Source organism: Podarcis bocagei (genome assembly GCF_964188305.1).
Source record: "Podarcis bocagei genome assembly, chromosome: 8".
Classification (NCBI taxonomy): Eukaryota; Metazoa; Chordata; class Lepidosauria; order Squamata; family Lacertidae; genus Podarcis; species Podarcis bocagei.
The window spans coordinates 13,835,265-13,858,413 of NC_138133.1; the positions used below are offsets into that span (position 1 = coordinate 13,835,265).

Sequence of the window (23,149 nt, forward strand, 5' to 3'; positions counted from 1 at the left end):
CTTCTTTAAAAACATAAACAATAGCCCCTTATAATAGGTCTGGTCTCCATTTTCACTGTAGTACAATTGCCAATAGCTTCCAGTATGGATGAGAGATGCTTTGGGCTGCATCCATTTATGACAACTTAATGGTCAGCATCTTAAAAAGCAGAGACATCACCTTGCCAACAAAGGTCCGTATAGTTAAAGCTATGGTTTTGCCAGTAGTGATGTATGGAAGTGAGAGCTGAACCATGAAGAAGGCTGATTGCAGAAGAATTGATGCTTTTGAATTATGGTGCTGGAGGAGACTCTTGAGAGTCCCATGGACTGCAAGAAGGTCAAACCTATCCATTCTGAAGGAAATCAGCCCTGAGTGCTCACTGGAAGGACAGATCCTGAAGCTGAGGCTCCAATACTTTGGCCACCTCATGAGAAGAGAAGACTCCCTGGAAAAGACCCTGATGTTGGGAAAGATTGAGGGCACAAGGAGAAGGGGACGACAGAGGATGAGATGGTTGGACAGTGTTCTCGAAGCTACCAGCATGAGTTTGACCAAACTGCGGGAGGCAGTGGAAGATAGGAGTGCCTGGCATGCTCTGGTCCATGGGGTCATGAAGAGTCGGGCACGACTAAAAGACTAAACAACAACAAGAGTTGGAATGGACCCTGGGGGTCATCTAGTCCAACCCCCCAGTGTTGCAGGAATCTGCATGTAACTCACAGGTTCTGCCACTGAGCAAAGTCCCCCATCGAAGCACAAACAAGTGAATAAGTCTCGCTACTCACTGCTGCATTGGTCCTAAATGGATTCCATTTGGGGACGTACCAACATAGGCAAGCTTTTGGGTTTGTTGGATTAGGGGCTCCCCTTTTCCTTCAGGATGTCACAAACTTTTTGTCTTGGTTTGGAATCAGATTGCATCGCCTAAAAGGAAGGATTAAAAGAAGCTTTTTCCAGCAGTGCTGTACAAGTGAAAAATAAGTTACCTTGGCACTATAGCAATGATTATTAGCTTGGTTAGGAGTTAGTATCAGGGTGCTTTTGAGCCCCAGAGAGAGTTCCTGGATTAGCAGTTGACAGGAAAGAAAGCTTATGCAAGTTCCTGTGTGGCAGGTGGTATGGGATGGATTTCTCCCCTTAAAGCGAGGTGAAAAGATGCTTTTCTCAGATAGGAGTAATAAGCAAGCTCAGAAGAAGTTTTCTGCCCTTTCCAAGAGAAGTCTTCAGCAGTCTTTTTTCCTGTTAAATGTTAATCCAGTGCCCCCAACAGACTGTGAACTTTCTGTGGGAACAAACCTAACCTCCTTCCTGGCTTTTGCGTCTTCCCCTTTTCTTCTCCGATGCTGCTGTGAGGAGGAGCTCAGCTGTTTCTCCCTCCATTTTTGACTAACCACAGTTTGTCTGAACCCAGAGAAACCATGGTTCACCTTAACTGCTGTTAGCGGAGACGCGCTTATGAAACTGGCTTGTTTTCATGACGATTACCCACCGGTTGCGGCGCACCAAACTGTGCTTAATCTAAAGGAGGTGCTTCTGGTCTCCCTGGAGCCCCTTTAAGAGATGAAGAGGAGAATGGTTGAGCCTGGGATGGAGGCTCCATCCTTGTAATGCTGAACTATGGTTTAACATTTGCATCTGAATGAAGCTGCCAGTGGGAGGCGTAGGGGTGGGGAGGGGAATATGGTTACAAAGCATTAGAATAGTAGGAAGCAAGCAGTGTTAGAAACTCAGGTGTATAGCTAGAGGGCACATGGGTCCTTAAAACAAGGTCACAGTCACCAATACGGAATGTCTAGTTGCTGTTCTTCGGCAAGACTGTTTTCAAGTCTTATTTTTCAAAGGATGGACTGCGATCGATTCTGAGTTAAACATCTGGCTAGCTCCGATGACAACCTTGAGCTAGGTTAAGAACTTGGAGAACTTAAGGAAGAAAAGTCACTTGATCCAGGGAGAGTCCACACATTCCTACCTCTTAATGGTATTCCTACCTCTTAATGGTAGGACGCGGGTGGCGCTGTGGGTTAAACCCACAGAGCCTAGGACTTGCCGATCAGAAGGTTGGCGGTTCGAATCCCTGCGACGGGGTGAGCTCCCATTGCTCGGTCCCAGCTCCTGCCCACCTAGTAGTTCGAAAGCACATCAAAGTACAAGTAGATAAATAGGTACCGCTCTGGCGGGAAGGTAAACGGTGTTTCCGTGTGCTGCTCTGGTTCGCCAGAAAGCGGCTTAGTCATGCTGGCCACATGACCCGGAAGCTGTACGCCGGCTCCCTCGGCCAATAAAGTGAGATGAGTACTGCAACCCCAGAGTCGGTCACGACTGGACCTAATGGTCAGGGGTCCCTTTACCTTTACCTCTTAATGGCTGCACAGACCATTCAAAACGTAGGAATATTCTTCACAACTGTGAGCAGGGCAGTGGGGTGGGGTGGGGATAAGTGAAGACAAGCTGCAACAATTAACTACAATGGTACCTCAGGTTAAGTACTTAATTCATTCCGGAGGTCCGTTCTTAACCTGAAACTGTTCTTAACCTGAAGCACCACTTTTGCTAATGGGGCCTCCTGTCGCCGGAGCACGATTTCTGTTCTCATCCTGAAGCAAAGTTCTTAACCCGAGGTACTATTTCTGGGTTAGCGGAGTCTGTAACCTGAAGCGTATGTAACCCGAGGTACCACTGTATAACATTGTTCCCTGCTTAGGCTGCACAGAAGCATCATTTTGGTTCCCTGAAATGCATTCCGATCGTGCAGATAAAATATAGCTGATAGACTTCTACAGGATGTGTTGCTTGTGTGTGAAAACAGTCAAGATCCACTGATTCCCAGGCGTGCACCTCCAGGTGCTGGAGACATCAGGCACCATTCTGGCACCTGGGCATCTTGGTCGCAGGTGGCCAATAGTCAGGTGTAAAAAGCGCCTGGCTAATTTCAAACACCATTAGGAGCTGATAATTTACAAAGCAAGTTACAAAGGTGACAGTTGTGGCTGTCCTTACTGCTGTGGCTTTCCTCCCTCTCTTTGCTGTGGAGCGGGTCATTCACATATTTATAGAAGAGAGCTATATTTCTATCTATCGATCCATTATTATAGCTGTAACTCTTGACCAAGTGCCTAGCAGACAAAGGTCTTCAGACATTTATGGTTGCTGATGATAACCTAAGAGGTACAAACAGAGCAAAACGGTGTTAAAGTTTTGCAGAAGGAATGGTTCATAACGTCTCTGTGTGTGTGGTGCATTCACTCGTGAATAACGCAGGAAAATGCACACAGACTATTTCATCTCCAGACAGTGCTTTGCGTAGCAGAGGTGGATCTTAAGAAACTAGCACAGACCATGCAGACCTTGTAAGAGCCACATGGTTAAACAAAAGGTAAGCGCTGCATTTTTGTACTGATGAGAGGGCTGATTTGTGTGTTCTCTGAGCAGGGAGCTGGCTACAGCCGACTGAATTCAGGCAGGCAGGAAGAGCTTGGAAAAAATGGGTGTTCCCTTAGTGTGGCTTATGTCACTAGCGTTCACCACTGGACAGAGTGCTGACTTAATAGGCAAAGCACAATGTGATTGAAGCAGCCGGCTGGGCTGAGCAACAAAGGGAGTTGCCACCAGTTTTTTGTGTGTGTTTTTTAATGCACATCTGGGGAAAAGAGTGTTTAGTGCAGTGGAGTTGCCTCACCCTTAGGAAGGAAATTTGTTTTTTTGTTTTTAATGACAAATGGAAAAGGGAGTGACCTTCCTGTCCTCCGTTTACAAAACCCCACCCTTTGAATTCGTCCAGAAATCAGGTTGCTGTCCCAATTTTGCTGTGAGTTTAAGCCATCTGTGGCTCCTGCTTGAGGTTTTAAAAGCAGGTTTCATCAGATTGCTTTGTTTGGGGTGGGAGAGGGAAAAACAGGTGTGTTTTTTGTGTGTGTGCTGAGTTCTTTCTGACATCTGGAAGCCCACGTAAGAAGAGGGGGATCAGGGCAAGGTGGATCTCTCTCTTTTTTTCCATTTTCTGACATTTTCCAGCTCCAAAGGTAGGAGGAGGCAGGTGATAACTGCAGGAGCAGAAGAGGCAAAGCAGCTCCATCTGGCTGGGTGCATTTGGTTTAAGCGTATTCACTGGCTCAGCTCTGCAAAGCGATGATGTAATCCGTTCTGCTGCAAGGGCTGCTGACTGTGGGTAGATGTTCTGTTGCTGCATTTTGCACGGATACCCGTGGCATTGTGCTGCTTCATTATCCAGAGTGGTTTCAGAGCTATCGTAAAAGGCGGCAGGTAGATTTTTGCCCCTTTCCCTTTGGAGTTTTGAATGATCTCCAGCATTGCGTCGCCTCTGAATTCTAGCAGGGCTGTGTTTGCTTATTAGGGAGGCGAGGGCTATCCCTTGTCCTCACAACTTGCCACTGTCAACATGGAATCTTTGGGACATCTGCCTGGGGTTTGGATGCTGCCCTCATCCTCGGCTTTAGGGTGAGGCGGGGGAGGAAATATGGGTTGCTCATAGCAACCGCTTGCCTACATAAAAAGTGCATTTTTTCCTCTTTTGTGTGTAGCTCATTTTTCTTGGGATCTGAAAACATGTCACATATGGGCTCACTGCAGGAAAATCGTGGATTTTATTTTTTTATTTTTTTTTTGCAATAAAAATGTGTTTTTCTTTTAAACCAATGCATTTCTTATGGGGATTCAGGTGGTGCTTTTGAGATAGGGATATTGGGGTGGTGATTTTCCAGGAGTGGCTTGAAAGGAGTTCTGCAGTTTAGCACCAAACCTTTGTGCACAAATGCACAGAACTCTTCAAATCATAGCGGAGGGAAGCAAAAAACTGATATGAAGGAAGATGAGCTAGCGCAAAATGAGCAAATGGGGGAAGAGTTCAAGCATCAAATTGGGTTTCTTTACAATTGAAATTGGGGCGGAGGGCTCCTTAACACAGTTACATGATTGTGCTTGTCTTACTCAGTTTTGCAATTGCTCTTAACCGTTCTCAATACCACTTTCAGTAGGGTGGGTTTTTCCTAAAGCATTATATGGGGAGTTGGCATTTTTCCAGCAGAGCTGGACACTGACTTAGAATCAAACAGTTGGAAGGGAGCCCTGAGGGTCATCTAGTCCAACCCTCTGCAATGCATGAATTTCAGCACATGGTCTCCCATCCAATTTGAAACCATATCTGACCCTGCTTAGCTTTGCAAACGTGCTAGTGGTTTTATTGCTGCACCGCTTTGGGTGGTGTTTATAAAAATCTGACAATGCTTCAACCCTCCCCTAGTCAAAAAAAGACAGGATTTTTTTCCTTTGGTCCTTATGACAGAAATAAGTTTTTAATTGTTTGGACAGTGTCTGGTGAAACTTCTTAAGCAGGGAGCGGCATGGCCAGCAAGCTTTCTAGTGATTGGAGAATGAGATGCTATTGTCCACCTTAGGACTTGGAGACGTATAAAAGAAAATCACAAAAATTGGAAGGTAGTAATTCACACGATCCATTGTTGCAGAACTGCACTCTTCTTGGTGTGGAATTTCAAGAGCACACAGCCCGGATGATTGGGAAAAGATTGCCAGTTATGTAGCTGAGGATCACATAAGAAACATTTATAGTCCCTGAAAGGGGTTAGAATTTGAACTCATGAATTTATGAAGTGTAGTGTTTATAATTATCTGGGTTGCTGTGTTTTGAAGTTGGATCAAACACTGACATCTGACACCTGCTTCATCCCCTTAAGATGCTCCAAAATTTTAGTTATGCACCAAGTAGGATTTAACTTTGTTCACCCAAGACCCAGTCCCTTGCACTATTCTCCACAAAAATTTCACCTAGAACCATAATTCCACTTCTTCATTTTCCCATAATCTTTGACCTGTTGGTGTGTTTGCAATTTCTTTTTTTTAATTAATTTTTTAATTAAATTTTCAACAAAAACAAACACAACAACAACCACCACAAACAAAGAAAAATATGCACAAAAACAATATCAATACCATAAAATGGGATTCTCTTGGATTTCCCTCTCCCCTATTGCTAATCATTTCCTCCTGCATCTTTTATGATAATCCAAAATCCTTTACCTCTCCATTGTGTCCAAAATTTACTATCAAACTACAAAATTCACCATTTTCAAGCGGACCACTTGGGATTGCTGGCTACCGGGACTCTTGCAATGATTGCTGGGCTGGGTGGACCTTAATCTGACCCATTGAGGAACTCTTTATCATGGCAACAAAGACAGCATGTGAAGGAACATTTAACACTGATTAGTTGTGCCTTCAGTACTTCGTTGTTGTTGACATCCATCTGTCTTAAGAGGGCACCTCCAAGGGTGAGGTCAAACCACTGGATTGGCAGTACTGAAGTGACCTTCCATGGTACGCGAGTCTGATCAGTGTGCCTGGAGCTCCTGGGCTGCCCAGATGGCAAGGCCCTCCTCTCTGCCTCACGGATGTGGTCCAAAGGAAAGCAGAACAACACATTTGGCACCTGCTTGGCTGCAGAGGTTGCTGGAAGGGGGCATGGGGGCACCATCCAGCCGTATTAGGGCTTCCACTCTGGATTTGTGTAGGATTTACTCTCTATCTTCTCCCAAAGATATCCCACAAGGCGGCAGAGATTTACTTTACCACTAAGGGATAAGAAACTAAGAAGAAAAGATAAAAAGGTAAAGGATCCCTGGACAGTTAAGTCCGGTCAAAGGCGACTATGGGGTTGTAGTGCTCCTCTCGCTTTCAAGCCATGGGAGCCACCGTTTGTCCACAGACAGCTTTCCAGGTCTAAACTGCTTCTGGTGCAACAGGACACCATGACGGAAACCAGAACGCACAGAGACGGTGTTTACCTTCCCGCCGCAGCACTACCTATTTATCTTCTTCACTGGCGTGCTTTCGAACTGCTAGGTTGGCAGGAGCTGGGACAGAGCAGCAGGAGCTCACCCCGTCGTGGGGATTCGAACCGCCGACCTTCTGATCTGCAAGCCCAAGAGGCTTAGTGGTTTAGACGGTAGCGCCACCTGCGTCCCATTACATCTTCGGGTATTTCACTATGCTACTGCTCTGTAAATTCAAAACTAGTGCTGAGAGAATATTGCCTTCTAAAATTCTCAGAAAACTGAGAAACTCTGATTCTCTTTATGTTCAAAGGAACTCTGTCTTGGTTCATACTGTTGGAAGAAGGTAGCTGGCGTTGACCAAGAGAGGAGACCGGAAGGAGTGGGGGCCATTCTCATTGTTTCCCTTGCCCATATTTAGATGAAATTAAGACTATTAGGATGCGGGTGGCACTGTGGTCTAAACCACAGTGCCTAGGGCTTGCCGATCAGAAGGTCGCGGTTCAAATCCCTGCGACGGGGTGAGCTCCCATTGCTCGGTCCCTGCTCCTGCCCACCTAGCAGTTTTAAAGCACGTCAGAGTGCAAGTAGATAAATAGATACCGCTCCAGCGGGAAGGTAAACGGCGTTTCTGGTTCGCCAGAAGCGGCTTAGCCATGCTGGCCACATGACCCGGAAGCTGTACGCCAGCTCCCTTGGCCAGTAAAGCGTGATGAGCGCTGCAACCCCAGAGTCGTTTGCGACTGGACCTAATGGTCAGGGGTCCCTTTACCTTTTAAGACTATTATAACTGGATCTAGTTTGCTGGATCCAGATTTCTCCACCTTCTTACCTGGTAAAATGGGAGCTGCTGTTTCACTGATTATTATCCAGGGGATGACTGGCAGTCCTCAAGTTTGGTAGGGGCTTGAAAGAGAACAGTTTTAAAAAATTGTCAAGATTTTCTGGTAAATGTCAAATGCATTGGTAGTTTCTGGGGGTTTGACGGTGAAAAGGACTGACTGCAAAACTGAGGAGTGGGCTGGCTTCTATTTTTGTGTGGGCGGCTCCCCACCCCCAACCCTCCCTCTAATCCGCCTGTGACCCACCAACCTGTTTTCCAGCTAAGGTAATATTTAAAAGGCTCTGTGTATCTACTTCATAGTGGGTGGAATTTTGTGTGCCTTTTATACAATCTGGAACCAAATGATCTCATCCTGGTCAGATGCTGCAGTACGAGAAAGCACGCTTTTATCCTGACTTTCAGATGAGCTAGGATTATTTTAAATATTATGCTTGGTGGGGCTTTTTGTTGTTGCTTTTGGCAGTAGTGGTCTCCTTGGCTTTTTTTGCTCAAGAAGAGTTGGAATGCGTCCCAAGTTTGGATTGACTTGCATGTTACGTTACGTTAATTTGTTTGAGGTCGAGATGCCATCATTCACTCAGATGGCACAGTTTAGTCTTGGTTTTCTCTTGTATAAATCACGAATTTGGAGTGACTGACTCTCAACAGCGATGCTCCTTAGGAATGAAAGTGGGCAATAAATCTGCATTTGGGGCCGTTCTGTGGACTTATCTTTACATTGTGGCGATTACAGTAATTGACTGATAACAGGAAAGTGTGATGCTGTGGTCCCAGTGCTACTGGTAAGCTGAGCTTTTCCTCTTGCTACAGCAAGCAGGTTTGCAACTTCAAAACTCCTAATGTTGATCTGGCCATTGCTGATTGGTTTGCACAGCCAGCAAGCTAGAAATACCATATTTTTCGCTCTATAAGAAGCACCAGACCACAAGATGCACCTAGTTTTTGGAGGAGGAAAACAAGAAAAAAAAAATCTGAATCTCAGAAGCCAGAAAAGTAAGACGGATCGCTGCGCAGTGAAAGCAGCAACCCCTCTTGCTGTTCTGGCTTCTGGGATAGCTGCGCAGCCTGCATTCGCTCCATAAGACGCACACACATTTCCCCTTACTTTTTAGGAGGGAAAAAGTGAGTCTTATAGAGCAAAAACTACGGTAATATAAAGGGCAATATGGCGGCATACTCAACTGCTAGAAACTACAGTCTTTGATATCAAAGTGAGGAGGAGATTCACAGGAACTGCGTGAACCAGGTTTCCTGAAACTTGGCCCTCCAGATGTTTTTGGCCTACAACTCCCATGATCCCTAGCTAGCAGGACCAGTGGTCAGGGATAATGGGAATTGTAGTCTCAAAAACACATGGAGGGCCAAGTTTGAGGAAGCCTGGCGTGTATGGTGCAATATCCTCATTGGACATAAAAAAGAACAGCATTCATTTAGACAATGCATAGTCAGCTCCAAGAAAAGCCAACAGTGTGACGCGGCAGCTAAAAAAGCCAATGCAATTCTGGGCTGCATCAATAGGAGTATAGCATCTAGATCAAGGGAAGTAATAGTGCCACTGTATTCTGCTCTGGTCAGACCTCACCTGGAGTACTGTGTCCAGTTCTGGGCACCACAGTTCAAGAAGGACACTGACACACTGGAACGTGTCCAGAGGAGGGCAACCAAAATGGTCAAAGGCCTGGAAACGATGCCTTATGAGGAAAGGCTAAGGGAGCTGGGCATGTTTAGCCTGGAGAAGAGGAGGTTAAGGGGTGATATGATAGCCATGTTCAAATATATAAAAGGATGTCACATAGAGGAGGGAGAAAGGTTGTTTTCTGCTGCTCCAGAGAAGCGGACACGGAGCAATGGATCCAAACTACAAGAAAGAAGATTCCACCTAAACATTAGGAAGAACCTCCTGACAGTAAGAGCTGTTTGACAGTGGAATTTGCTGCCAAGGAGTGTGGTGGAGTCTCCTATTTTGGAGGTCTTTAAGCAGAGGCTTGACAACCATATGTCAGGAGTGCTCTGATGGTGTTTCCTGCTTGGCAGGGGGTTGGACTCGATGGCCCTTGTGGTCTATTCCAACTCTATGATTCTATGAAAAGCAGAATGTATATATTTTTTATGCACAGTGGGGTATATTTACGTCCTCGCTTTGCATAATCCTGGTTTTGGTAGCTCTGGGGAGATGCAAGGAACTGTGCCAAAATGCTTGCCTCTTCCCTCCACCCTTCCATGTGTGTTTCATCCTAAACTTTTGGTATTTTGCTCCATTTGTAAAACAGGCACATATGTGCTGTGCCATTGGCCCTTCCTTAAATATGGTGGCTCAGTCTAGACCAGAGTCAGATGGAAAGTGAAGATTCTGTCCATAACAGAATCTTCATCCGAACCAGCAGCCTACTGGAACTAGTGATTCTTTGCAGATTCAACCTTCCTGCTGAATATAAATCTTGGCTAAAGGTGATCTCCTCCACCCTATCCTTTTGGCTCTTCAACAAGAGTCCAATTCTTGTGTGGAGCCAGGGCAACCATCCCAAGTTGCCATCTCTCTCTCTCTGCTTAGGAAAGCTTGCCTTGCCTGTAGATTCCTGTCCCCCTTCTTGATTCATCCTTTCCTGCTATCACCGCTGCTTTCTCTTCCCTGCTTTCCACACCTCGTCCCCTTCTGGTCAAGCTTGTGGCTATGCAAGTTGTGTGATAGTCACACTGAGTGCTAGTAAATGGAACTATATATGGCAGCAGGAATAATAATAATAATAATAATAATAATAATAATAATAATAATTATTATTATTAATTTTAAAAAATTATTTATACCCCGCCCTTCCCGGTTCAGAAAACCGGGTTCTGGGCTGTTAACAACAAATTTAAAACACTTAATTGATGGAACAAGAAAAGCATAAAATACAGTATAAAACGTGAATAACAATAACAATAAATTCAAAATTCAAAAATCAATTTAGGGGGGAAATCCATCCAATAAACATTAGATGATCACCAGGGCTAGCTGGCTAAATTAGACCTATTTGGGCCAGCGAGGAGACCAAGGGAGAATTAGCTGTGGGATCCCAGAGTGGTTAATCTTCATAAAAAGGGGAGGGAAGGAAGGGGAATAAAAGATCAGGCTAAGTTCAAATAGAAAGCCAGGCGGAACAGCTCTGGCTTACAGGACCTGCGGAAGGAAGTTAAATCCTGCAGGGCCCTGGTCTCATGGGACAGAGCATTCCACCAGGTCGGAGCCATCACTGAGAAGGCAGCCTCCTGCAGGTTTTAGTCATCAGAAAAAACTGCTTCAACCCAACCTAACAATATGTTGGGCTAACTAACTTTGAGCCTGATCCTCAAAGTGTGATACTGATGGCTCCTTGTATGCAAACTAAGTTGCTGCGGTTCTGTGGCTTTTGTGACTCTTGAATGAGTTTGGGCTGTAGTACAGTGGTGCCCCGCAAGACGAATGCCTCGCAAGATGGAAAACTCGCTAGACGAAAGGGTTTTCCGTTTTTGAGCTGCTTCGCAAGACGAATTTCCCTATGGGCTTGCTTCGCAAGACGAAAACGTCTTGCAAGTTTGTTTCCTTTTTCTTAACACCGTTAATACAGTTGCGACTTGACTTTGAGGAGCAACTCATAGAACACAGTGTACATAGTAGCCTTTTTTGAGGTTTTTAAAGACTTTGGTGATTTTTGAAGCTTTTCCAGAACTTCTTTTGCAGCCATTTGGTAAGTTAAGCTTTTAAAACTTTTTTGGGGGGTTTTGCATTTTGGGTTGGGGTGTTTGGAATTCAAGGACTTGGTGTTGGGAAGGGGTTTGCAAGAATCTGGAAGCTTGTGTGGTTTTTCTTCTGCATTTTTATGATTTTCTGTGACCATTGGGCCACTCTGCTGTTTTTTTTAAAAAAATCTGGATTTGAATTTCTGTGTGCTGGGTGGCTGGGGGAACATTTGGGGAGGGGTTTGCAAGAATCTGGAAGCTTGTTTCCCCCCCCTGCATTTTTATGATTTTCTGTGACCATTGGGCCACTCTGCTGTTTTTTTAAAAAAATTCTGGGTTTGAATTTTGAAATGCTCTTTACAGTATGTGTGACTTTAAAGACACTTAATAAACTCTTGTTGTACCAAATTTGGCTTTGTTTGGACTTTTTTTGACCATAGGAACGCATTAATTGATTTTCAATGCATTCCTATGGGAAACCGAGCTTCGCAAGACGAAAAATTCGCTAGGCGAAAAAATTCACGGAACGAATTAATTTCGTCTTGCGAGGCACCACTGTATCAAAGTTCAAACGCCACCACCACTTTATGTCCTCTAAGAGCTCTCAGTCTAGGTAGCTGAAATTGCTAAAGAGTTTGGGGAATAAAGGCAGCCAAGCAAATTAAAACTTTTTTAAAAAACAGAAATTAACTGATTAAGAAATCCAATTAATCATATTTTCTGATCCCTTGTCCCCGATGTTCCTTCTCCCCAGCATCACCATCAAAAATGAAGATGGAAAAAAAAAGGCTTAAAAAAATAAGACTTTTCTGGCATGGGTATTCCAGAGTTGGTTTCTGTTAGGGCTGGTTAACAGGCAAAAGAAGACTTTGGGCGCCCCAAGAAAATTTGCAATGGTTTTTCGTCCTTCCCTTTTTCAAGTTTTAAATTACTGTACTTTTCCATGTATAAGACGAGTTGTTTATTTAAATAAAAAAGTATGTTAAAAATTTAGGGTCGTCTTAGACATGGATTGTCAGTGGCTATTTGGTGTGTTATCGGTGACTTTGTCAAGGGCTTGTGTTGATTGGCTGTCGCTGTGGCAATAGGGCGGGTGATTGGCGGCTTCTGCCGGCACGGGGACAGGCGATAGGTGGGTTTTGCGACATGTATGAGTGGGAGTGTAGGTCAGGCTGGTGAGCGATTTTGGCAATCCCCCCTAAAAAAACTCAACAACTCTGGGCCACCCCCCACAAGAAAAAGCTCAACAGCGCTGAGCAATCTCCCCTCATTTTCTTAATTTGGAGTCCTCCAAAATAGGGGGCGTTTTATACCCGGTGACGTGTTATACATGGAAAAATACGGTAAATCGTTCAAATTCAAGTGAGCATATCGGATCCAATCCATACCATCTACTCTCAAGAGTATGTTATTGAAAATGCACCCAGGATGGTGATCTGTATGGCTATCTCTATCTCTTTGGAGTGGTTGGTCATTTACCAGAGAAGGTGGGAGGTTGTATGGTGGGGGTCTGAGTTCAGTCCCAGGTCCAGAGCGGTGAGTGAAATCAGGAAGCACTTAACTGGAGTTGGTAAGAAGCCCCTGCAAAGATCTCATAGAATCCATCCATAATAAATTGGAAATAATGTTTAAAAGTACTTTTCCAAAAAAACTGCACCAACCCAGAGTCCTTTTCATTGGGGCTAATTCAGACTGAAATTCCCAGGTGCCAAAGAAGGTTATTTATGTATGTTATTACTGCGGCCCATGTTTTGTTAGCCCAGAATGAAAAGCAAGCGAGGTCCCAACTAAAGAACATTGGCAACTTAAGCTGACAGAATATGCGCAGCTTGCAGACTTAACATACAGAATAAGGAAGAAAAAAATTCCTTCCAGTAGCACCTTAGAGACCAACTAAGTTTGTTATTGGTATGAGCTTTCGTGTGCATGCACACTTCTTCAGATACACACTTCTTCAGAGTATCTGAAGAATTGTGCATGCACATGAAAGCTTATACCAATAACAAACTTAGTTGGTCTCTAAGGTTCTACTGGAAAGAATTTCTTTTATTTTGTTTCGACTATGACAGACCAACACGGCTACCTACCTGTATATAGAATAAGGGCATCGCTGTCAAGATTATCAGTGAACTGATACAAAACTAGGGCATAACTTTTCTAGATGGTTCAATAAATTCAGTATTTGGTGAAAGTATTGTTCTTAAAAGCTTTCTCCTAGTCTTCTTCTTAGGTTGGTCTTGTTTCATACCATTATTGCAGCTTGTAAGGGTAAAGTACCGCTGAACGGTTAAGTCCAGTCAAAGGCGACTATGGCGTTGTGGTTCTCATCTTGCTTTCAGGCCGAGGGAGCCGGCATTTGTCCACAGACAGCTTTCTGGGTCATGTAGCATGACTAAACCACTTCTGGTGCAATGGAACACCACAACGGAAGCCAGAGCGCACGGAAACGCCGTTTACCTTCCCACCACAGCAGTACTTATGTATCTACTTGCACTGGTGTGCTTTCGAACTGCTAGGTTGGCAGGAGCTGGGACCAAGCAACGGGAGCTCACTCGGTCTTGGAGATTCGAACTGCCAGCCTTCCGATCGGCAAGCCCTAGGCTCAGTGGATTAGACCGCAGCGCCACCCACGCTTGTACCCAACAGTGAACTGATTAGGGTTGCCAGATTTCTAGAAGTAAAATGGAGCTTTTGGGGGGAAATGAAATTCAAAGTTGTTGAACTTTTTAAAGGAAAAAATTCTGGGAAATTCTGGACGTATGGCAACCCTTGTAGTGATGGGATATTTAGAATTACAGTGTTAGTGGCTCACTTTTGAAATGTACATAGAATTAGCATTGATTTCATATACCTAAAGGAGATTATACCTTTATAGAACCTTTTCCTTTTAGTTGTCTGAAAAGCTTTGAAGGCCACCACAGATGAGTTAAATAGAGATTTAAATGAGTTAAATAAAGATTTGACATGAGATGATGAGTAAGTTTTAGAAATGAGTCCTTGAAAAGTGCACACAGTCATACCTCGGGTTAAAGACGCTTCAGGTTGAGCATTTTCAGGTTGCGTCCCTCGGCGACCCGGAAGTAACGGAATGGGTTACTTCCGGGTTTCGCCGCTCATGCTTGCGCAGACACTCAAAATGATGTCATGCGCAGAAGCGGCGAATTGTGACCTGCGCAGACGCAGGTTGCATTCTGCTCAGGTTTCAAACAGGGCTCCGGAACGGATCCCGTTTGCAACCAGAGGTACCACTGTAGTTCAAAAAGCAGCCAGACCCCTGAAATGGAGGGTAGAGGAAAAGCCCATGCACAGTTGTTGTTTTTAAAAAACAAAACAAAACCAGAGGCCAGTCCAGCTAGTGTAGGCATAGGCAAACTCAGCCCTCCAGATGTTTTGGGACTACAACTCCCATCATCCCTGACCACTGGTCCTGTTAGCTAGGGATGATGGGAGTTGTAGTCCCAAAGCATCTGGCGGGCCAAGTTTGCCTATGCCTGATCTAGTGCCTTTTTGTTCCTCCAAAATTTGGGCATGGGAGGACAGCTTTGTAGGTGATAGAACTTGAAAGAGGAGAAGCCAGCCAAAGGGGTGAAAAACAAACAGGATATATGCTATAATATTGTATGGGAGCAGAAGAAAAACATCTGTAAAGTGATGGGCAAGGAGATTATCCATGCTTCCTCCAGGTGCTTCCCTGTGCTCAAATCCTCCTGAGATGGCAAGGCAAATGGACAAAAGAATTATTATTTCCTTGGACTTTTATGTCCGACAACATTACTGTTGTGAAATATGGACACAGTGAGTAGAACAAAGCTTAGAAGGCATTCACAGGGCAGTTTATTCCGTTTTCACGACTTTCCCCAGCCTAGCTGTTAATTTCTCCATTTTATTTGAGGTTTCACGTGACGTAAAAGCCACTTCTGGAACTGTAGTGCTCATTTCCATAGAAAATACTAGCTGGAGCGGCTGCACTGCATTGTAGGGGTCTCTTCGCCAAATCTTTTGCGGGATGCTTCAGGAATTATTATACCTGCATTTAATGGTAGATGAGAATGTCATGCTAGAATGTTAAAATTCCTTATAGAGAACAGATATGGGTATATGAAGGCATACTTTTTTGTGATTTTTAAAAATGTACGTGATGTACAAGGTTATATGCATTAAATGGCTCAGGACTGCAATACCTCAAGGACCGCCTCTTTCCATATGAACCTACCTGGACCCTGAGGTCATCTTCAGAGGCCCTTCTTCATGTTCCTCCTCATCGAGAGGTGCAGAAGGCAGCAACATGAAAACGGGCCTTCTCTGCAGTGGCTCCCCATCTGTGGAATGCCCTCCCCAGGGAAGTTCGCTGTGCGCCTTCATTATACACTTTTAGGCGCCAAGCAAAAACATTCCTTTTTAACCAGGCCTTTGGTTGACCCAATTTACATCCTATGCCCTTTTAAAATGTTTTTTTTTTGGGGGGGTGCTATTGGGTTGTTGTTTTTATTTTTATTCGGTATTTTGTGGTTTTATATCTTGATTTTGTTCTGTGAGCCGCCCTGAGACCCCCCTCCCTGGGTATATAAATTCAATAAATAATAATAAAATGTTAATAACGGGGTGGGGACAAAGTATCAAATAAGATCAAACAAAGTTTGGATCGCTTACATGGGGGGGGGGGGAGTGTGTTGCCTGAAAGTATTATTCCTTGCCTACAGTGGGGTTTATTATCTTGGCTATTTATAGCGGAGAATTTGTTATCTATGACATTTGTGGCTTGCGAGGATAAACAGAAAAGAAGCATTGTAAAAATGGGCAATTCTCGCCACACTCATGAAGCAAATTAGTTGTTTCATTGTTCCTGCGGAAATCTTGTGGCCCTGTTAAATTCAGGCTCACCAAAGCATAAACGACTGTGCTTTGTTAGGTCAGGTAGGAACGACGTGAAGCCCAGTTCGTGAATCGATACGGTTCAAGCGTCTGCACGGAATAACGAGATAATAATTTCCCTCCCGTGTGCTGCGTGCAAGCGGGATTCAAATAAGGGAGCTCTTTCTAAGCTCCCCAGCTCGGATCTCGGCTGCGCTGCCTTGCACTCTCGCAAATCCAGCGAATACTGCAGGCATTGCAGTGGCAGCAGGAGCTGCAGACTGCCCTGATTTTGAAAAGATGACATCACCTCTATTAATGTGCGGTGCTGAGAATGCTGGAGGGAGGGATGCCGAGCCAGTGTGTGAGTAGAGATGGATGCAGATATTTATGGATCTGTACACGCATGCAGCAATTTTCAGAAACCCTCCTTGTTCAGACCTCAGCTATAGATGTTCTGGGGTTATTTACTTTAAAAAAAACAACCTTGTAAATGGCTGGTGCTAGGCATGAATTTCATGGCACACTTAGAGGGGGAAAGAGGCACAATTTGTTTCTGGGTAAATAACCAACAATGAAATGCAGACTACTTTATTTGGTAATTGCTGATGGTTACCTGGGCTGGAATCCATTCTGGAGGGAATCGTTTTAAGGCAACCTTTTAAAAGACATGGAGTGTTTCCAGCTTTGTTGATATATTTATTTTATTGTTGGGATTTAATGAAAGGGCACCCAGTTGTTCACAAAACCACCCCGCCTTTTCCCTTCAGCATGTGTAGAACATCTTAATTTGGCCATAAACGGGTATTCTTGTATTTTATTGAGGCATTCCTCAAGAGTTGGGAGATATTGATTTCTTTGGATATCTGGAATAAATGAGCTATATATTTAAAAGGGGGGGGGGAATGGGGACCGGGACTGACATGCTTTTACCAAATGTAAAAAGCTGGTCAAAAGAATTGCCCACAAAAATGCAAGTATGGAAAAGCTGGCCGCCTCCCAGAACAAAGGAAGCTGAGAGGGGGAATGGAATTAACAGGTAACACTGTGAGTAATGCAGTAGGGAGAAGAGAGGTGTATAGATTTAAAGCTCGTTGGTTTGCTACTGACCATCCTCTCTTGGTCCAACTCCAGATGGTTGGGTGGAAAGTCTGAAGGCTGGGGGATGGTGCAGATGACGCATTTGTGTGTAACCCCCCCCCTCCCCTCATGATTTTCAAAGTATTTCCAGCAGAAAAGTCTGAAATTGTTTTGTGTGTTGCATAAACGTATCTCATTCCAGGGTACAGTGGTACCACGGGTTAAGAACTTAATTTGTTCTGGAGGTCCGTTCTTAACCTGAAACTGTTCTTAACCTGAAGCATCACTTTAGCTAATGGGGCCTCCCGCTGCCGCCGCGCTGCCAGAGCACGATTTCTGTTCTCATCCTGAAGCAAAGTTCTTAACCTGAAGCACTATTTCTGGGTTAGCGGCGTCTGTAACCTGAAGCGTATGTAACCTGAAGTGTATGTAACCTGAGGTACCACTGTAGAACAATGCTGTTGCTATGCAAGCACTCTCCTCATCATAGGTGAGGCCTTGTGCAGGGCTCAGGCTGACAGCTATAAGACAGCCGAGCTTTGATGCTTTGACAGAGGAGCAGTCCTCTCCTTGTTGCTAGCTCCACCTTTGCTGAAAGGTGTCTCTTCAGTTAGAGGAGCCCAGCTTGCTCCAGCAGTCATGTATGTTAACAGAGTGAGGGAGATCCCGGTGGCAGTTGGGCTTCTGAGATGGAGTCCTCTGAGGAGGTCAGTATGACATCCTTGGGCCAGAGGGGTGCACTAACATCATAGGCTCATATCGCAGATGTGGCCGCCGAGATCATATAACACTGGTCCTGAAAGATCTCCATTGGCTCCCAGTACATTTCCAAGCACAATTCAAAGTGCTGGTGCTGACCTTTAAAGCCCTAAACAGCCTCGGCCCAGTATACCTGAAGGATCGTTTTCACCCCCATCGCTCAGCCCGGACACTGAGGTCCAGCTCTGAGGGCCTTCTGGCGGTTCCCTCCCTGTGAGAAGTGAGGTTACAGGGAACCAGGCAGAGGGCCTTCTTGGTAGTGGCGCCCACCCTGTGGAACGCCCTCCCATCAGTTGTCAAGGAAATAAACAACTACAGTGGTACCTCTAGTTGTGTTCCGCTCTTGTTACAGACTTTCAGCTTATGAACGCGGCAAACCCGGAAGTTTACTTCCGGGTTTGCCACACGCACGTGCGCAGAAGTGCTCGGTCACGCCACGCACATGCACGGAAGAGGCGCTCTAGTTGCAGACTTTTCAGGGTGCGAATGGCACCCCAAAACAGATTAAGTCTGCAACTAGAGGTACCACTGTACCTGACTTTTAGAAGACATCTGAAGACAGCTCTGTTTAGGGAAGTTTTTAATGTTTGATGTTTTATTGTGTTTTTAATATTTCATTGGGAGCTGCCCAGAGTGACTGGGGAGGCCCGGCCAGATGGGAGGGGTCTAAATAATTCATCATCATCATCATCATCATCATCATCAGGGGATTGCCCCGCATGCAGTTCCCCTTCTGACATTAGTCCTTAGTTTCATTCCCTGAAGAAAAGGGAGTCATCTTCCAGGATCATGACATGCACAAGGCAGCTTACAAAAGAGATGAACTGTACAACCTTAACACCAAACAAATTAACAAGCAAGCAGAGGTTTTAAAAAGCAAATCACACAACGGAAGATTGAGGGCGGTGGGATTGCACTCTCCTCGCCTTCCCTGGCTTTAGTTTATCCTGCCAGCCGTAACCAGCACTGTTTGTTTAGGGAAGTAAATGTGAGATTAAGAGGTTGTGTTTCGCCATTCTATAGGTATCTAAGGACACTAAGCAAGATCACTTACTCGCAGACTAAAGGACCGAAAGTTTGCATGAGGAAAGGCTGTTGGTTAACTGGGCAGTATAATGTGCCTGTCGTGAAAAATAAAATGTCCACGTTGTTTTGGATAATGATTTTAATCAACTATCTGCATTTTCTGGAAACAGTTGAAGACATTTTGTTCTGATAAGCTTACCCAACTGGATAAAAGTTTTTACCACTAGTGTCTACTTGCTAGGGTTTTAGTCTTGCTTTAAATATACTTTTGTTTTAACTGTTATTAATTGTCTTACCTGTAAATAGCATTGAGAAGGTGATTTAGAAGGCAATTAATAAATGTAATTATAATAATAAACAACAATTTTGCAGCTTACCTTGAAAAATGTCACACTGTCTTCATTGGTGTTTAGTTCCTATTAAGTGTGTTTTTGGATTGCAGCCTAAATATTTGCAGCACAATGATAAATACATGGCAATACTTATTGTGTCATACTTCTAGTGCTTGACCTCTCGGCTCATATTTTGGACCTGTTTATGTTCTCTTATGGGCTTTGAAATATATGTGAGAGGATAATGGACTCAGATTTAAGATTTTATAACTGCAGTTGTTAGAGTAGGCTTGTATTGCATGTGGATGACATTTAAACTAAGCTGTTTTTTAAAAATCTGATTTTAGGGCTGCTGTTCTACTACAGCTGCATTGGATAGGGTAGAGTTTTTCATGGGGAACTGTCCAATAAGCAGTCTTCTTCGCTCTCCGCAGTGTAATATGAAATGGTACAATCCATAAAAAGCTATACCATGAAATGCTATAGTCCCAGAAACTTTTGTCTTTGTTGAATATGTATAGCTCAGTTCTCTTCTGGGAAACGCATATTGATCTTAAAGCCAAGTAACCTCCATTTTATTTATTTCTTCAGGATTTCGTAAAAATGATGAAATGAAAGCTATGGAAGTCCTGCCAATCTTGAAGGAGAAAGTTGCATACCTGTCAGGTAAGGAGATGCATTTTCTGTACAATCTGTATTTCATGGATATTTATTCAGTGCTCACCAGCAACACAATGTTGTCCATTTTTACTCAGCAGTCAGGCTCAGTTGGGTCAGTTGAATTTACCTGCATGGGAGCGTGTTTTGGGCTTGCAGTCTAGGACATGAATGAGGTGTTGGCGGCAAAATAAAATATAAGATGCTTTGAAGAAAAACTTAACCAGGTTTTTCTCAAGTCTTTCTCCTTTCCATGTAAATAACAGAAGTGTTTAATTTGTATACATCGGAACCTCAGTTTTCAAACATAATCTATTCAAAATGTAATCCATTCAAAAACCCAAGGATCAATGGGCGGTCGGCAGAATCCATTGAAAAAATGGAGAAACGCGCCTCAGAAGTCATTCGACTTCCGAGGCGCGTTCGAAATTGGAAGCAATTACCCCCGGGTTTTCGGCATTCATTTTTCCGAATTGTTTGACTTCTGAAATGTTCAAAAAACGAAGTTCCACTGTATAATCAGTTCAAACAACTTCATATCTTTAGAAGTGTTGTCCTGTTTTCAAATTTACTTATCTAACAAATATTATTTGTGTTTCTTTGTTTTGAGGTAGGGGGTGCATTCCAAATACTCATATAAGAGTGGATCACTTCTGCATAAAATTGCCCAGGAATTTTAACGTAAAATAGGGTATATATTTTTTGTTTCTCCTGATATATATACTCCATCGTGCTACCTCTGAGGATGGCCATTTGGGGTAGCCATTAGAGTTTTAGACTGGAACCTGGGAGACCAGGGTTCGACTCCCCACTCAACCACTGGGTGACCCAGGGCTAGTCTGGGTATCTCAGCCTAACCCTTTGGGGAAACACCATCTTGAGCTCCTTAGAGGAAAAGTGGCGTGTAAATGTAATAAACTGTTCTTTATTGCTCTGAATGTTCTCTTTTTAAGAGAGGTTAATAGGACAGTCTCTGTATTCATTTGCTGTCTTGGGCTTATTAATCCAAGAGCCAGGTGAGACATCCTAAACAGTTTCTGATGGGTTTGCCTTACTGGTTAAAAAAAACGAAAGGTTAAGGACCCCTGGACGGTTAAGTCCAGTCAAAGCATGACTATGGGGTTGCGGCGCTCATCTCGCTTTCAGGCTGAGGGAGCTGGCGTTTGTCCACAGAGAGCTTTCTGGGTCATGTGGCCAGCAGGACTAAACTGCTTCTGGTACAACGGGACATCGTGATGGAAACCAGAGTGCACGGAAAAGCCGTTTACCTTCCTGCTGGATCGGTACCTATTTATCTACTTGCACTGGCATGCTTTCGAACTGCTAGGTTGGCAGGAGCTGGGACAGAGCAACGGGAGCTCACCCTTTTGCGGGGATTCGAACCGCCGACCCTTCTGATCAGCAAGGTTCAGTGGTTTAGACCACAGCGCCACCCACGTGTGCCTGAAGCTGTTACGGCATTTCGAAACCCGCTAGTTTCTAAATCTCTGGAAGATCGGGAACTGAAAGCCAGTTGGTGAAAGAATTGGACCCTAAACATTGAAATGAGCTTTCTACGGCCCCATACGTCGCTAGGTAGCTTTCCAGAGAGCAGCACGCAATGTGCTTTAATGGTTTGCGGCTGTTAAATAGACTACGTCTGTGACATTCTTTCAAGTTTAAACACTTTAAAAGCTGTTGGGATTATCGTGGAGCAGTCTTTTCGCCCACAATCCCTAAGCAACTGACTACTTAAAAGGATGTGTTCTGCCTCCCAGCTCTGTTTGGTTTAGCGGTGTGAAATTGCAGAATGCAAAAAAAGGGTTTTAACTCTGTCCTATCGCCGCGGCCCAGATTTGCTTGAAAAACCCACTCGCTGGGCTCAAAACAGCACCCTCCCTTTTGACGCATCCCAACAAAAAATAAATGCGAATGCTGCTTATATAGTTGTGTTATTGTGCTCATAGGAAAACATTTAGCTCTGTATAATGCTTTTCAAACTCGGAAATCTCTGATTTGAATCTCATCTTAGCCATAAGTAGCCTGAGGAAAATTCCAAATCTGAGTTATGAGGATAATTATTCTGATTAGAGACATGAAGCTCCTTTTTTGAAGGGGGGGTGTGCAAAAAAAATAGGGAACCCCCCCTTTCCCCTAAAAACTGAAAAATGTTGGACTATGACATATGAAAGGGTAGAGAAGTTTGTTTCAGTCTGGGCAAGCCTTCGGTTGTATATTATTATTATTATTATTATTATTATTATTATTATTATTATTATTATTATTATTACTGCCCTTCATCTGAGAATGGCAGGGTGGTTTACAATATAAAAACTCAATAATGCACAACAAAGTAACAAAACCAGTAACACCCTGCCACACACACAATTTAAAAGGACATAGATTGTGTTAATAGCCAAAGGCCTGAGACAAGAGGAGTCCTAGAAATCCATGATAAATAGAACAAATATGAAGAAGCAGAAACTGAACGATAGCTCAGGAAAGGGGACTGATAATATTTCATGTAGTATTCATTGAGTCTTGGTTTCCTCCCTTTCTTCGCAGCTCTTTTTATGGAAATAAGTGCTTTATTTCTGCTTGACACTTAGCTCATGGTGCCTAAGGTTAGTAAGGGTCACGTGTTGCATGTTCTGCCACCGTGAGCAATGGCCCCGACACGAGTTACCGCCTTTTAGTGGAGGTGAAACAATAGAGAAGATTTCTGACGGTTGCGCAGGAGCCCAGAAAAGCCCTTGACGCCGTAAGTCAAGATGCACACTCCCTCCCAACCCCATAACTGTACTTGGGGGGAATTCAGAACCTTCAGAGTGCTACATGGTCAAAGTTAGCTCTGTACCCCTCAGCCAAGTTTGGGGCTGGCAGTGGGGTATCCGATTTGTAGACATTTTGAGTGTTAGGAATATGGTTCCGTCTTTCTCGGTTTCTAAAAGTCAAGGTGGTGTAGAACAGCCATTTTTGTTGACCTTTGTTTTACTCCAGACACTGCTTGTGTGTTGGTTAGGACAAGCCTAGACTTGTATGGGCCCTCGAAGTGTGAGATAGAAATTTCTCTATAAATAAGTCAGTCAGTCAATCAGTCAGTCTTATAGCAGGGAACTATTCCCAAATCAAGCTG

The 23,149-nt window shown here is 44.1% G+C and overlaps 1 protein-coding gene across 7 annotated transcripts in view; it reads left to right on the forward strand.

The window, feature by feature from the left end:
- Positions 1-23,149, forward strand: part of TRIO (trio Rho guanine nucleotide exchange factor) — a 284,165-nt gene that overhangs the window by 61,690 nt on the left and 199,326 nt on the right. For 5 of the 7 annotated variants that reach the window (XM_081206103.1, XM_081206102.1, XM_081206097.1 and 2 more), the window contains exon 2: positions 19,969-20,043. In XM_081206103.1, coding sequence (XP_081062229.1) covers positions 19,969-20,043 — 75 coding nt within the window. Of the gene's footprint in view, positions 1-3,337; positions 3,357-16,525; positions 16,545-19,968; positions 20,044-23,149 lie in introns of those variants that run through there. The other 2 variants (XM_081206101.1, XM_081206100.1) reach the window with 2 other exon arrangements.